Source organism: Peromyscus californicus, unplaced genomic scaffold (genome assembly GCF_007827085.1).
Source record: "Peromyscus californicus insignis strain IS unplaced genomic scaffold, ASM782708v3 Scaffold_3__1_contigs__length_106647218, whole genome shotgun sequence".
NCBI lineage: Eukaryota > Metazoa > Chordata > Mammalia > Rodentia > Cricetidae > Peromyscus > Peromyscus californicus.
Genome location: NW_026294551.1, coordinates 23,029,065 through 23,043,879, shown reverse-complemented (window position 1 = coordinate 23,043,879; position 14,815 = coordinate 23,029,065). Strand labels below are relative to the sequence as shown.

The 14,815-nt window shown below is 43.8% G+C and overlaps 2 protein-coding genes across 3 annotated transcripts; both read right to left on the bottom strand.

The window, feature by feature from the left end:
- On the bottom strand, positions 1 to 642 carry LOC128122658 (keratin-associated protein 4-3-like). Of its 2 annotated transcripts, none has more exons than XM_052758290.1 (2): positions 249 to 642; positions 1 to 26 (listed from the first exon to the last, which is right to left on the bottom strand). In XM_052758290.1, the coding sequence occupies exons 1-2, from the start codon at positions 640 to 642 to the stop codon at positions 1 to 3; spliced, it is 420 nt and encodes a 139-aa protein (XP_052614250.1). The 2 variants fall into 2 exon arrangements, with proteins under 2 accessions (XP_052614250.1, XP_052614249.1); XM_052758289.1 differs by having other exon boundaries at positions 1 to 430; positions 491 to 642.
- A 7,787-nt stretch (positions 643 to 8,429) lies between these two features.
- Positions 8,430 to 14,490, bottom strand: LOC128122657 (keratin-associated protein 4-3-like). Its single transcript, XM_052758288.1, has 4 exons — positions 14,399 to 14,490; positions 13,900 to 14,338; positions 10,317 to 10,318; positions 8,430 to 8,499 (listed from the first exon to the last, which is right to left on the bottom strand). Exons 1-4 carry the CDS (start codon positions 14,488 to 14,490, stop codon positions 8,430 to 8,432), a joined length of 603 nt encoding a protein of 200 aa, XP_052614248.1.
- Between the last annotated feature and the right edge of the window lie 325 nt (positions 14,491 to 14,815).

Here is a 14,815-nt window from a genome sequence, read left to right as displayed (position 1 = left end):
TCAGCAGCAAGAACTGCTAGAGCATGCTGGGCGGCAGCAGCTGGTCTGGCAACAGGTGGGGCGGCAGCAGCTGGAGATGCAGCACTGAGGTCTGCAGCAGCTGGACACACAGCAGCTGGGGCGGCAGCAGGAAGGCCTGCAGCAGCTAGAAATGCAGCAGCTGGGGCGGCAGCAGCTGGATCCACAACAGCTGGAACTGCCACAGCAGGGACGGCAGCAGCTGGAGACACAGCAACTGGGGCGGCAACAGGGACGGCAGCAGCTGGAAACACAGCAGCTGGGGCGGCAGCAGGAAGGCTTGCAGCAGCTAGAAATGCAGCAGCTGGGGCGGCAACAGGGGCGGCAGCAACTGGAGATGCAGCAGGAAGGCCTGCAGCAGCTAGAAACGCAGCAGCTGGGGCGGCAGCAGCTGGATCCACAACAGCTGGAACTGCCACAGCAGGGGCGGCAGCAGCTGGAGATGCAGCAGCTGGGCCTGCAGCAGCTAGACACACAGCAGCTGGGTCTGCAACAGCTGGACACGCAGCAGCTGGGGCGGCAGCAGGTGGGTCTGCAGCAGGTGGTCTGGCAGCAGCTGGGCTGGCAGCAGCCTTGGCCACAGCCCTCCTCAGAGCAGACAGAGCCACAGCAGGAGTTGACCATGGTGTCGGAGGTGGAGGTTCTGGGTGGTTTTACAAGTGAGTGAAGATATTGGGTTTGGAAGTTTCCTTGCCCCACACCCCCTTTTATACCCTGCTGAGGGGCTGCTGTCCTCACATGCAGCATTCTTTTCTTGTTATTGTTTGTGTTGATAAACAAGTGATTATCTAATTAGATGAGTTTCTTCTCCTGGCTAAATTATCAATGTAGATGGAAAACACAGTTTCTCTTCCTGGTATTAAGATTCATCATCAGCTCTTGTTGAACCATTTCCCAAGGGTCTTTCTTGATTTAGTTTCTTCCAAACAATTGTCACATGACGTGTGTCTAGGCACTGTATAGTTCAGTCTCGTGGTGGACGGCCCTGTTACCTACTCTTAGGTAATTGTTGGTATTACAGACTCATAATTGTTTCTGGTGACCCAGGAGGATAAAATATTTTTATACTGATGGCTCATCCATAATGGGTCAGGTTGGCCCAGAAGGTTTGACCACAAAACACTCAATGGTAAGAGAATAGGAAGCCTATTAAGCCATATCTCCTACCCCATGTGGAGCATGGTTCGCTTCCTAGATTATTTTTCAATGAGAAGCACAGAACAATTTTAGGCAGAAAACTGAATGATGATTTTTTTTTCCCCAGAAACAAAGCTCTAACCCTGAGTTTAGTTCTTCTTAGGGGAAATGGGCTTCAGCTCAGCCCTACCTCAAAGTCTAGGAGCCTTTGTTCTGCTGTGTGGGCTTCTTCTCCTCTGTCTCTGGTAGCCTGTCCATCTTGCTTTAATGTTTAAAGGAGTTCTTGCAGGAACTCCTGGCCTGGGCTCTTGCTTTTTTCAGATGTCCTTCAGAACTTCGGTTAGATGAGCAACTTCCGGCCTCTTGTTCTCTTTGGCCCTGACCTTCTGTGTCTGCAGAGGTCCTCATCCCCATAGATGTCTCATCTGAGTCTCTGCTTGGGTAAGTGGGTTAGACTTCACCCTTCAGGACCTCCTTTGAAAAAAATGTAAAAAGAATGAGTACTCTACATGAAAGGACAGCAGCTTATATTTATTTATAGTAGGGACACAGTAATGGCTTAAGGGGTACATAAATCCCACCCAAGTGGCCAGGTGATTAAGGTTTCTAAAAATAAGGAATGCTACCAGTCCACTATTCATGCTCTGCTGGTGTAGAAAGAAACAGGCAAAGACTTGCTGTAGCTAGGTGATGACATCATTAAATGTATTAATTAGGGCCCTTTAATGACCAAGCACATTGCAAGATTTGTATCACACTTACTTGCTTAGCAAACATTTGGTTTACTTGTATTTTTGTTGACTCGTAGTTGTGAATTAGATAATATGTAGCTTAAGCAATGATGCATGTCAGAGGTTTGCTGTTGATTGTTTGATCCACTGTTATAAGAGGGACCAAGGAGGAAATAGAGGTATTGGATGAAGACTGTGGTTATCAGTAGGAAAATTTCTATTTCTGTTTAAGATTAGGAAAGCCCTTTCCCTAAAGCTAAAAATACAGTGAATTCTCCCTGCACATCCATGTACATAGTCACAAATCTTCAGCCAACACAAGTGATTAGTGGCTGCAAGATGGAACCTCCGTGGGAGACACAAATTATAGTGTCTGGCACCTCTGTAGAAGGCTTTTCATTTTATAGTAGTGGGCTTGGACTTGGTGTCCATATTTTATGGTGTCCCTCAGTTGTCCCAATGGGCAGTGAAATCTGAGGTCACCTCGCTAAATAGTCTACATGGCAAAAAAGTAAAATAATAATGATGATTACATTTTGGTAATATGGCTATTTGCATAATAGAAAAATGTCTGTGATTTAGAACCACTGATCTTTGAACACCGTAGATTAAAACACCAGTAGTCTTCCTACCTATTATTTTAGGTTGCTCTAATACTCACAGACCTGAATGACACCAATTAGAATGGATTAATAGACAATCAAGCTTCATTTGAAATTACTGTGTCGGGAACACTGGCTTCTATGTCTCTTTTCTTGACCACATGTATCCTTTGACCTCAGGGGGAAAATTACTATTATGAATCCTCAATTACTTTTATATAACTTCTCTTAGCCATGATGCTCCCTCAGTGCATGTCTCTGACAAATGCAGTTTAATTACATGGTAAGTTTGTGGAGGTTGTATAGAGATAATTTTACTACACATGTATATTTTTACTTCTTTGCTAAATACCCTATACTAGCTGGGGCAGGCAACCTTGAAATTTGCCACCAATTGTTATCATTTTCCTAGTATTCAAGATGTATGTAATTCCTTGTCCTCAAGCCACTTACTTCTAACCAGATTGTAGCTTTCCTCTTGGCCAGCTCTGTTACCCAGGTTCTTCTTCCATCATTGGCTTTTTGATGAACCCATACTAAGTGGGAGAGATTCCTGTGTCAAAAACCCAAGAACAGCCTGACTTCAGTACTTGGAAAGCACTGAGTCTCTCACTTCAGCTGCTTCAAAGGATCAAATACTCTCAGCCATCACAGAAGTGATCACGGAATCAGGTTCTTCCAAGTTGTCTCCCCACAGGTGACCCCAGTGCCAACTGACACCTTCAGTGAAACCTTATAACGCACAAGGAAAACTGGCTGCACCTAACTCATGGTGCACAGAAACTGTGAGATAATGAATGTGTGGTGTTTCTGTGGCTACATTCTGAGGAGGAAATATAACAGAGATATAGATTACAAATCCATATTTCTCTCATCCCATACAACTCATAGTAAGAGAAGGAAAGGATAAAACTCTACAGAGAAACAGATATGTTGGAATAGGTGTATTCATAAGGTCCCAAGACCCAACAGACTGTTTTCAGGGTGGCATGGAGACTCTGTTAACTGAGGTGACATGGAAAAAGCAGGCAGTAGTGTGAACAGCATCACAGAGAAACTCAGTAGTGCCAAGTCACTAAAATTAGAGCTTTGGTAGCAAATATTACAGTAGACTGTAACTCTCTGTGGATAACGGGATAAGATCACAGACAGCCCAGGTGAACCATGTAACTATCAGAGTTTATGTTGGATAGTGTGGAGTACTGTAGCTCATGGGGCTATGTGGGGACTGTGAAGAGACTTTGGAGTTAATCATAATTCAAATATGTTGTAGAACATTTGTTTAACTAGGCAAAGATGTGTTATATTTGTTTATGCTGCATTTGTTTAATGATGTAAAGATGTGCTGCTTTGCCTGTGTAAGGCACCTGATTGGTCTAATAAAAAAATTGAATGGCCAATAGTAGGTAGTAGAGGGACAGATGGGGCTGTCAGGCAGAGAGAATAAGTAGGAGGAGGAATCTAGGCTCAAGAGAGGGGATAGAGAGAACAGAATGAGGGAGAAAAAGAGGGAGATGCCTGGGGCCAACCAACCAGGCAACTGCTAGCCAATCAGACACAGAGTAGGACATACAGAATGAAAGAAAGGTAAAAAGCCCCAAGGCAAAGTGTAGATGAAGAAAAACAGGTTAATTTAAGTTATAAGAGCTAGTAGGACAAGCATAAGATAAAGTTGAGCATTTATAACTAATATTAAGTCTCCAAGTCATGATTTGGGAGCTGGTTGGTGGCCCCAAAGAAAGCCTGATACATTTGGCATTCAAACATGGGGCCTGAACTTTCACATAGGGCCTGAGAAAACTGAAAGAAAAAAGGAAGAGAGAGAGAGAGAGAGAGAGAGAGAGAGAGAGAGAGAGAGAGAGAGAGAGAGAAAACAAATGGATACAGCTCCTTTAAGAGGCTCTGCCATACAGCAAGCACTTGAGCAACTGGCATGCTAAGTAGAAACAGCAAGCTAAATCAAGACACCTGCCACAGTGTGGGCACCAACTTCCTAGAACTGGGGCAGTTGAATGCAGCTCCCAGCTAGACTCAGCTCTTGGCCAGGCCTGCAGGGAGTATGTGTGTGGGGGGGGGTGGGGGGTGGGGTTAAAGCTCAGTTCTCACAGACCAGAGCAGGGGAGAGCCAGCTGCCAGCACAAAGCTGTCTGGCAAGTTTAAGGTTGGCTCATAGGGTATGGACAGACATAGGACCATAATCCCCAACACAACATCTTTTAGCATGAAAGTCTTTACCATAGATATGCTGGCTTCAAAAAAAAAATAAACAATGCTGCTTCTCTTGTTTAAGATTGTATTGACTATTCCTAGTATTTTGTGCCTTCACATGAAATTTAGGATTTTTTTTTCAGTTCCATGAAGGAATTCATTGGGTATGTGGTAGGAATTGCATTGACAATTTAGCTAGACTTTGGCAATATGGCCATTTTCTCAGAACTCTGCAAATTCATGAATATGGTATGCCTTTTCAGCATCAATGTGTTCTTTAGTCTTTTTTTCTTCTTCAGTATTTCATAATTTTCACTATATAGGTCTATCCCATCTTTTGCTAGATTTATTCTAGATGTTTTATTTTGTGGGATAGGAATTATGGTGAGTAGAATTGTTTTCCTGATTTCATTCTCGTTAAATTTGTTGGTGGAATCATAATAGCGGGTGTTGTAGAGCCAAGATAAAACCAGCATGATAATGCCACAGTACAAAACACATGGAGACACCCAGCATAATAGAGCAGGAGAACATGCAGAAAACTGAAACTTGATCCCTACCTGTCTTCCTGAAAAAGCAAGTCTCTAAACACAAGTACATGAGAACAACATTGAATGGGTTCTCTTTGAACAGCATCCAATTGGCGCTCTCTCTCTCTCTCTCCCCCACTCCCTCTCTGTATCTCTCTCGCCCCATGCGTGTGTATGTGTGTGTGTGTGTGTGTGTGTGTGTGTGTGTATGTGTATGTGTGTGTGTGTGTAAAACAATAATAATTATAGGGAAGTCCTGAACTGGAGAAGGAGTTGGAGGCATAGGAAGAGTAAGGGGGAAAGAGGGGTAGAAATGATGTAACTACAGTACTCAAGCATGAAATTCTCAAAAAAAGTTTAAATAAAAACTTATCCAAAATGGATCAAAGACCTTAATGTATGATTTGAAACTTTCAAAGTATGAGATGAAAATATGGGAAAAGTGATTCAAGCTATGGCGTAGAGAGTTGATAGCTCAGGAAATAACAGCAAAAATTGTCAAGTGGGAATTGCATTAGGACACTTCCTTAGGTGTTTCTGTATACTTAACAAAACAATTGATAGAATGAAGAGACACTCTACTGGGTTCAAAAAATCTTTGTCAGCTATACACTACCCAGAGGAATACATAAAGACCTAAAAATTTATTTTTTTTTAAATTATAGTAACTTTAATAACATTTCTTTTTAGAAAATTTTTAATGATTCATTTATTTTTATTTTATATGTGTCTTAGGATTTCTATTGCTGTGAAGAGACACCATGACCATAGCAACTCTTATAAAAGAAACATTTAATTAGGGTGGCTTGCTTACAGTTTCATAGATTCATCCATCATCATCATGGGAGGGAGCATGGTGGCATGCAGGCAGACATAGTACTGGCCACATCTTGGCTTGCAGGAAAGAGGAAGTTGACTGAGACACTGGATGATATCCTGAGCATAGGAAACCTCAAAATCTACCCCCACAGTGACACACTTCCTCCAACAAGGCCATACCCAATATCTACTCCAACAAAACAACACCTCCTAATAGTGCCACTCCCTATGAGATTATGGGGGCCAATTACATTCAAATTACCACATTAGGCATTGGTGTTTTGCCTGCATGTATGTCTTTATGAGGATATCGGATCCCCTGGAGTTACAGACAGTTGTGAATTGCCGTGTAGGTGCTGAGAATCGAACCCAGGTCCTCTGGAAGAGCATCCAGTGCTCTTAACCACTGAGCCATCTCTCCAGCCCCAAGACCTAAAACTTTAAACTCCAAAAGATCCAATCAATAAATGGATAAATGATACAAACAGATGCTTCCAAAGAAAAAAATTATAAAGGACTACTAAATACATAAACAATGGTTGAATATTTTTTAACCATCAGGAGGATATAAATCATACTACATTGAAATTCTACCTCACCCTAGTCAGAATATTTACCATTATGAAAACAAAAATAAATGGTACAGTGGATGCAAAAGAGTAGGACCCTTATACCCTGCAAGTGTGAGTGTAAACTGGTACAGCTGGAAATCAGTGCAGAGTTTTCTCAAAAACTATAAGTAGAGCTCCCAAATGATCTCGCTCTAGTATTCCTGGGTGTGCACAGAAAGGCACTGAAACAACACACAGGAGAGATCCCGGCACACCCAAGTTAATGGGGTTGCTATTTATAATAGTCAAGCCCCCAAACCAGCTCAGCATGTATCTACAGATGAATTGGTGATGAAAATGTGGCATACGCACACCATAGAGAATTATTTACCCATCAGGAAGAATGAAATTCTGTCATTTGCAAGCCTAGAACACCATATTAAGTAAAACAAGCGAGCCTCAGGAAGAGGAGCATCAAATGTTGCCTCACACAGGTGAAATCTACCCAAAAAAGGACTGTAAAAAGTAGGAGAACTAATATGGAAAGGATTAGGGTTAGAAGGAGGCCAGAGAGGGGATTAGTGTCAGGGAGGGTAAGCCAACAGACCTGAGATGGAGTTATTTTCTATACATATGAAAATGTCACAATGAGACCCAGTATTTTTTTTTTTAAAAAGTGCATGACTTTATTTATTCATTTATTTATTTATTTATATTTTTTTTTCTGGAGCTGGGGACTGAACCCAGGGCCTTGCACTTACTAGGCAAGCGCTTTACCACTGAGCTAAATCCCCAACCCCTGAGACCCAGTATTTTTAAATTATTAAATACTAAAAGGAAACCATCTGACATTTAAAAAAAATCAGCAAAAAGACTGGAGATGGCTAGTATAACACAATTGCACAAATATTGGACTAAAGATATAGCTACGGGTTCATGAAATAGATCAATACACTAAGTGGCAATCCTGAGATTAGGTCTTGACACTGTGTAGTCATTCACATTGTCTCTGTGTAGATGCTAGGTGACACACGAATAGGGATATGAGAGTCTTGAGTTGCTTCACTGGTGGGGTTGTCTCAGATATGGTGGAGAGCAGTGGCAAACATGAAGTAGTTACTTGGGCAATAGTCTCAGGAAGCATTTGAACTTGATAGATCATACCAGACAAAGAGGAAGCCAATGGAGACCACAATGAGCCGAGCCCCACAGGAGACAACTAGCTTCCATAATACCCAGGGCCTCAGTAATACCACAGTGGCATATTTCCTCTTGGAAGGAAGTGGGGGAGAGCATGTGATCACAACTGTATTTCCTTGCTTGAGCTGTGTGCTCAGGGGCTTCTCTATCCTTCCTACAGAGCACTCTTCAACTAGAGGCGGTCAGGGGAATCTGTGTGCTCATCCTATGAGATCTTCTTCCTACACAGGAAGAAGAATACAGGGGGAAGACAGCAGACACACCGGAAGTCATCTGCTGTGATCACGGCATTGTTAGAGATGGGCTAAAACATTGACAAATGAGGATGACCATTCAAGGAGAGATGAGACACAGACACATTTGCATTCTTACAAAGCTAAAGTTTATTTAAGACACAAAGGGGAAAGCTACTTTTGAAAATGGAGAAGAAAAAAATGTAAGGATAAGTTTACAGATTTAATAGAACAATCTATCTTGTGTTCATTTGACAGAGACACAGGGATGTGTATTTGGGAGGTAAAAATCAGTATGTTAAGACGGAAGCTTTACGCTGGGCCTCTCAGGATCAGCTCACAGGTGGGCCACATCAGGAATGCTGGGTGGTGAAGAACAGGAGACTGTGGGTGAGAGCGCTCAGCAGCAAGAACTGCTAGAGCATGCTGGGCGGCAGCAGGTGGTCTGACAACAGGTGGGGCGGCAGCAGCTGGAGATGCAGCACTGAGGCCTGCAGCAGTTGGACACACAACAGCTGGGGCGGCAGCAGGTTGTCTGGCAACAGCTGGGGCGGCAGCAGCTAGAAATGCAGCAGCTGGGGCGGCAGCAGCTGGATCCACAACAGCTGGAACTGCTACAGCAGGGACGGCAGCAGCTGGAGATGCAGCACTGAGGTCTGCAGCAGCTGGACACACAACAGCTGGGGCGGCAGCAGGAAGGCCTGCAGCAGCTAGAAATGCAGCAGCTGGGACGGCAGCAGCTGGATCCACAACAGGTGGAACTGCCACAGCAGGGGCGGCAGCAGCTGGAGATGCAGCAAGAGGGCCTGCAGCAGCTGGGGCGGCAACAGGGGCGGCAGCAGCTGGAGATGCAGCAAGATGGTCTGCAGCAGCTGGTCACACAGCAGCTGGGCCTGCAGCAGCTAGACACACAGCAAGTGGGCCTGCAGCAGCTGGGCTGGCAGCAGCTGGATACACAGCAGCTGGGCCTGCAGCAGCTAGACACACAGCAAGTGGGCCTGCAGCAGCTGGGCTGGCAGCAGCTGGGCTGGCAGCAGCTTTGGCCACAGCCCTCCTCAGAGCAGACAGAGCCACAGCAGGAGTTGACCATGGTGTCAGAGGTGGAGGTTCTGGGTGAGTTTACAAGAAGGTGTGTTGGAAGGTTTGGAAGTGGGAGTCTCCCTGCCCACATCCCCTTTTATACCCTGCTGAGGGGCTGCTGTCCTCACATGCAGCATTCTTTCCCTGTTATTGTTTAGGTTAATAAACAAACAGGTGATTATCAAATTAGCCAAGTTTCTTTTCCTGGCTAAATTATGAAGGTGGGTGAAAAACACAATTTCCTTTTCCTGATGTGTTAGGACTCATTGTCAGTTCTTGATGAACTATTCGTGAAGTATCTTATGGGCTTCAGTTCCTTCTAGAAGAGTTTTCACAAGACGCTGTGTGTCTTATCACTCTGTCCTTCTTTCTCATGCTTTACAGCACCACTGTCTATTCAGGCAATTATTTTTCTTACAGATCTTTTCTCGTGACTGGGAGGATAAAGCTGCATTAATTTGATGGCTCATCACAATGACTCAGATGGGACAAGGTTAGGTCCTGGATACCTCCCTGTGTAGTCTGTGATCCAGTTTCTAGATCTTTTAAAACTGGAAATGGAATAATCGCCAGGTGGTAAGCTGGATGGTAAAATGTTGGGTTTTACTCTTTTTTTTTTCTACCAAAGCAAAACTCTAAAAGTAATTCTACTGTCACTTCGGAGAGTTGTGGCCACAGAGCTGAGTTACACCATAAAATGCTTGTTCCTCCACTGTTCCCTTTGGCCCTATTCCTTTACCATTCTGTCTTCTGGCTGTGACTGATCCTCACAGCCGTGTTGTTTCCATTTCAAGATGCAGAACTCCCACTACACAGCATACCGTTGCCTCTTGCTCTAGCTCAGTGGTTCTCAATCTGTGGGTCACAACCCCTTTGGAGGTCACCTTTCACGGGGTCACCCAAGACTATCAGAAAACACAGATATTTACACCACAACTCATAACAGTAGCAACAAAAATAACTTTAAGGTTGGGGTCAGCATTACATGAGGAACAGTATTAAAGGGTCATAGCATTAGGAGGGTTGAGAACCACTAGTCTAGCTTATACCCAACTTTCCTGTGTCTGTTGAGGTCCTGGACCCTGTAGACACTCCTGCTCTATGATTTGAGTGGTGGACTGGACTGCTCAGTTCAGGGTTTCCTTTAATAATGATATAACAAGAAAATGATAGGAAGCAGGTATTAAATGGGAGGATTTCAGCTTACATCTGTTTATGTGTGGTCATAGTAGAGACCAAGGGTGCACAATCCTCATCCCATTGGCTATGAGGTTAGAGTTTCTGATAAGGAGGTATGCGAAGTATATCTAAAGTCCGTAAGACATTTCATTGCCTCCTCTTGTTCCCTTAGGCTGAAGAAGCAGAGACTAGCTAGTGATGATGTCATCCTTAGGATAATTTAAAGACCAATCCCCCTGCAAGGTTTTCATCTCCTTGGCTTGCTAAGCAAACTTTTCATTTTTGTGCTTTTTACTTTAGGCTTTTCTCTGTAGTGCTGAAGAATGGGAAAGATTGAAACATGTATGTGTCAGCAGTAGTGGTAAAATGCTTGCTACATTTGCTACGTCATAGAAACAGAGTAAAAAGATAAAGACAGAGTTGATTATTAGAGGAGAGGTTTCTCTGTAGATTTAGGGAAGTTAAAGAAGGCTGGGGCTGTAGCCCACATATAGAACACTGTCTAACATGTGCAAGAGTCTGTGGTCAAGCCAAACACTATAAATTACGTATTAAGAATTAAGTCAAACCCTCTCTCCCACAACTAGAACAGTGGAGTACATTTCCCTTGTAAAACAATTTATAAACAATCACAGCCACTAAGCTAGTTGGAGGCATAATTGAATCATTTGGGAAGTGTCAAAAATTGCCTTTGCCTACTCTTGCCCAAAATAATAGCTCACTTAGCAGGTCTGTAGTAGATCATGTGTGTCAAAAGTTTATAAAATTCCATGGTTTATCCCAGTGCCCAACCAAGATTGAAATCTCTCTTCTTAAAACTTCCACACTACACAGCTGTTTTCATTCATAAGAGAGATTGCAAAATCAGTCATGTTTCACTCAGTGGCATCCAAATCACAGAGAAAATTTCCCTGAATTGGAAACACTGAGCTCGAAGTACTGTAGACTAAGAGGCCCACAGCACTGAGAATGGGACTGAAGCCAGTGGGAAGTCGCTCTGGATGGCACACTGGATTGTTAAAAAGGAAACCCCACACTGAGAGACATCATTCTATACACCCCAGCTCAATTTTACCAGCTGTCTAGAACAGATAATTGATGTCAGTGTGGTACAAACAAACAAAATGGATAACTGATTCCAGTGCTGTGCACTGGAACCATGAGATGTCTACCTAGGCTGTACTTGCATTGTGTAGGTGGGGTTTAATGTCTCTTGAGTAATTTCTCTCCCTTTAAACTGCTCTTTTCATCTTTTTAAAATACCAAAATGAAAGAAGAAAGAAGTCAGTTAAATGCCATCAGTTAGAATGGAGTGAAGGAAACTGTATTTGCAAAAGGCATCCAGGAGCTAGGCGATTATCGTTCAGTAACCTGGCACAGGCTGAGGTTATATCTTGTCAAGCATCATGTTAGTATATACAACCATTTTTTTTTCACAAATTCCTGGTATGTGTCTTGCCTGTAGCTAAAATGGATAATTAGGTGAGTAACAGTGTCTAACATAACCTCGTGATCTATACAGAGAATACAATATGTGTGTCTAGTGGAAAATCACATATTTCCAGTACAATTAACTTCCTTATAATTAAAATTGAAGCTCCATTAATTACTAATGAATATATATTGAATGAATGTATAATGAATGAACGAATGAACATATATTAAATGAATGAATATATTAAATATAAAAATGAATGTATATTAAACAGTATTATCAATCTTGAGAGTGATATATGTATTAGAAATAATGGAAATGCCCCCCCAACCATTGGTTGATTCCTCTTTGCTCTTAAAATATTTTCATTGCTTTGTCTAATCTTGCTGTTTAAATCTAGCTAAGCATTTCAGTTCCCCTGCTTGAAAATAACCTTTGTTATTCTGAAAACATGCATATACTAGAAATGTCTAAGTGTACATTGACATCACAATAGCTCTTAAGGAAGTGTAGCCTAAGGCCAAGGCAAAGAGACATGTCATCTCCAAGAACAGCTGATGCTGTCTTGACCACATTTCTACCCACACAACCTCACAGAATCACTGCCTCAGAATAACTGATGGAGACCATCTGTGAGCTGAGTCCCGGGAAGCCCATTGTAAAGCTTCTGATACAACTGAGACTGATTGGGACAACAGATCCATTGCTCCACCCCTGCCTGTCTCTGTCTAAAAAGAACATACATTTCAGAATTACAGGTGATCTTTGTTTGGCTTTTCTTGACACCACTAGCCTGCCAACGGATATCTGTAAACAGTGTAGTTTAGTTTCACAGAAATTTTGTGAATATTGCATAGACTATCACTATTTGCACTTTGTTTTCTTTTTCTTGGTATTATATTCTACCTGAGAACAAGGTTCCTTGTTGTAGCCCCCAGTTCTCTCCATCTACTGTTTCACAGGATGTGTATGATTCCTTCTTTGTGAGCCATTTACTTCCAACCAACAGCACATGGCAACAATCAAGGGTGAAGTGACAGAAGACTGTGACTGGCCTCTTTGTGGCCAACTCTCCTCACAGACTGCCCCTCCACCATTGGCTTCGATGAATCTGGGTGTTGTGTGGGAGTTCTGAGGTTCTCACTCCAATGCTACCAAGGAAGCAAATGTTCTCAGCAACCACAGCAGTGAACGTGGAAGTGGACCCTTCCAGGCTGTCCCTAACATGAGACCCACCTTCCCTGAAGCTGTATGACACACAAGGACACAGACAATGAAACCTGTCTGTACCTGATTCCTGATCACAGAAACAGACAATAAATTCATCATGTTTTAGCTGCTATGTGTTCAGGGAGTGTGGCATGGCCACTGATTATTATTCTAGACTCATTTGGTCTCTCGTCACCCATAAAGGGGGGAAAGTCAAAGGTGTGAAGAAGTAGATACACTAGGATATTCTTAGTCTGAGGTTTGACTCAACTGAGTGTACCAGGCTCTGCTGACTCCCCATGGGAGACCTTGCCTTGGAGGAGGTGGGGATGGGGGTGGATTGGTGGGGGGAGAGCTGGGGGTGGGAGGAGGGAGGACAGGGGAATCTGTGGTTGGTATGTAAAATGAATAGAAAATCCCTTAATAAAAGAAAGGAAGAAAGAAAGCAAGAAAGCAAGAAAGCAAGAAAGAAAGAAAGAAAGAAAGAAAGAAAGAAAGAAAGAAAGAAAGAAAGAAAGAAAGAAAGAAAGAAAGAAAGAAAGGAAACCCAGAGGGATGACTGTTCCCCTTAAGATCCTGTAAACTCTCAGTTTACCAAGGCATTAAAGGGCAACTGGGAACAATTTCAGCAAGAAAAATAAGAAACAATGACATTTTATTTATGTACCTTCAAACTTTCAATTTATTTAAGATATAGGAAACTTGATTTTTAAAAAGTGTAGCAAAGAACAAATTAATGCAAGAGTTTGCAGAGTTCAAAGGAAGCTCAAATGTATGTTCATTCAGACAGCGACAGGAAGGAGTGGAGCAATAGTTGTTGTCCCAGTTAATCTCAATTGTATCAGAGGCTTTACACTGGGCCTCTCGGGATCAGCTCATACAGGTGGTCCACATCAGGAATGCTGGGTGGTGAAGAACAGGAGACTGTGGGTAAGAGTGCTCAGCAGCAAGAACTGCTAGAGCATGCTGGGCGGCAGCAGCTGGAGATGCAGCACTGGGGTCTGCAGCAGCTGGACACACAACAGCTGGGGTGGCAGCAGGTGGTCTGGCAACAGCTGGGACGGCAGCAGCTAGAAATGCAACAGGTGGGGCGGCAGCAGCTGGATCCACAACAGCTGGAACTGCCACAGCAGGGGCGGCAGCAGCTGGAGACGCAGCAAGAGGGTCTGCAGCAGCTGGACACACAGCAGCTGGGCCTGCAGCAGCTGGAAACACAGCAGCTGGGCCTGCAGCAGGAAGGCCTGCAGCAGCTAGAAATGCAGCAGCTGGGGCGGCAGCAGCTGGATCCACAACAGCTGGAACTGCCACAGCAGGGGCGGCAGCAGCTGGAGATGCAGCAAGAGGGTCTGCAGCAGCTGGACACACAGCAGCTGGGCCTGCAGCAGCTGGAAACACAGCAGGTAGGCCTGCAGCAGCTGGGCTGGCAGCAGCTGGACTGGCAGCAGCTTGGGCGGCAGCAGGTGGGCCTGCAGCAGGTGGTCTGGCAGCAGCTGGGCTGGCAGCAGCTTTGGCCACAGCCCTCCTCAGAGCAGACAGAGCCACAGCAGGAGTTGACCATGGTGTCAGAGGTGGAGGTTCTGGGTGAGTTCACAAGGAGGTGGATTGGAAGGTTTGGAAGTGGGAGTCTCCCTGCCCACATCCCCTTTTATACCCTGCTGAGGGGCTGCTGTCCTCACATGCAGCATTCTTTCCCTGTTATTGTTTAGGTTAATAAACAAACAGGTGATTATCAAATTAGCCAAGTTTCTTTTCCTGGCTAAATTATGAAGGTGGATGAAAAACACGATTTCCTTTTCCTGGTGTGTTCCTTGTCCACTGCTGCTGAGCCATCATCTAAATCTCTTTCCTGTTTCAGTTTCTTCCAAGAGAACTGTCACCTGGCA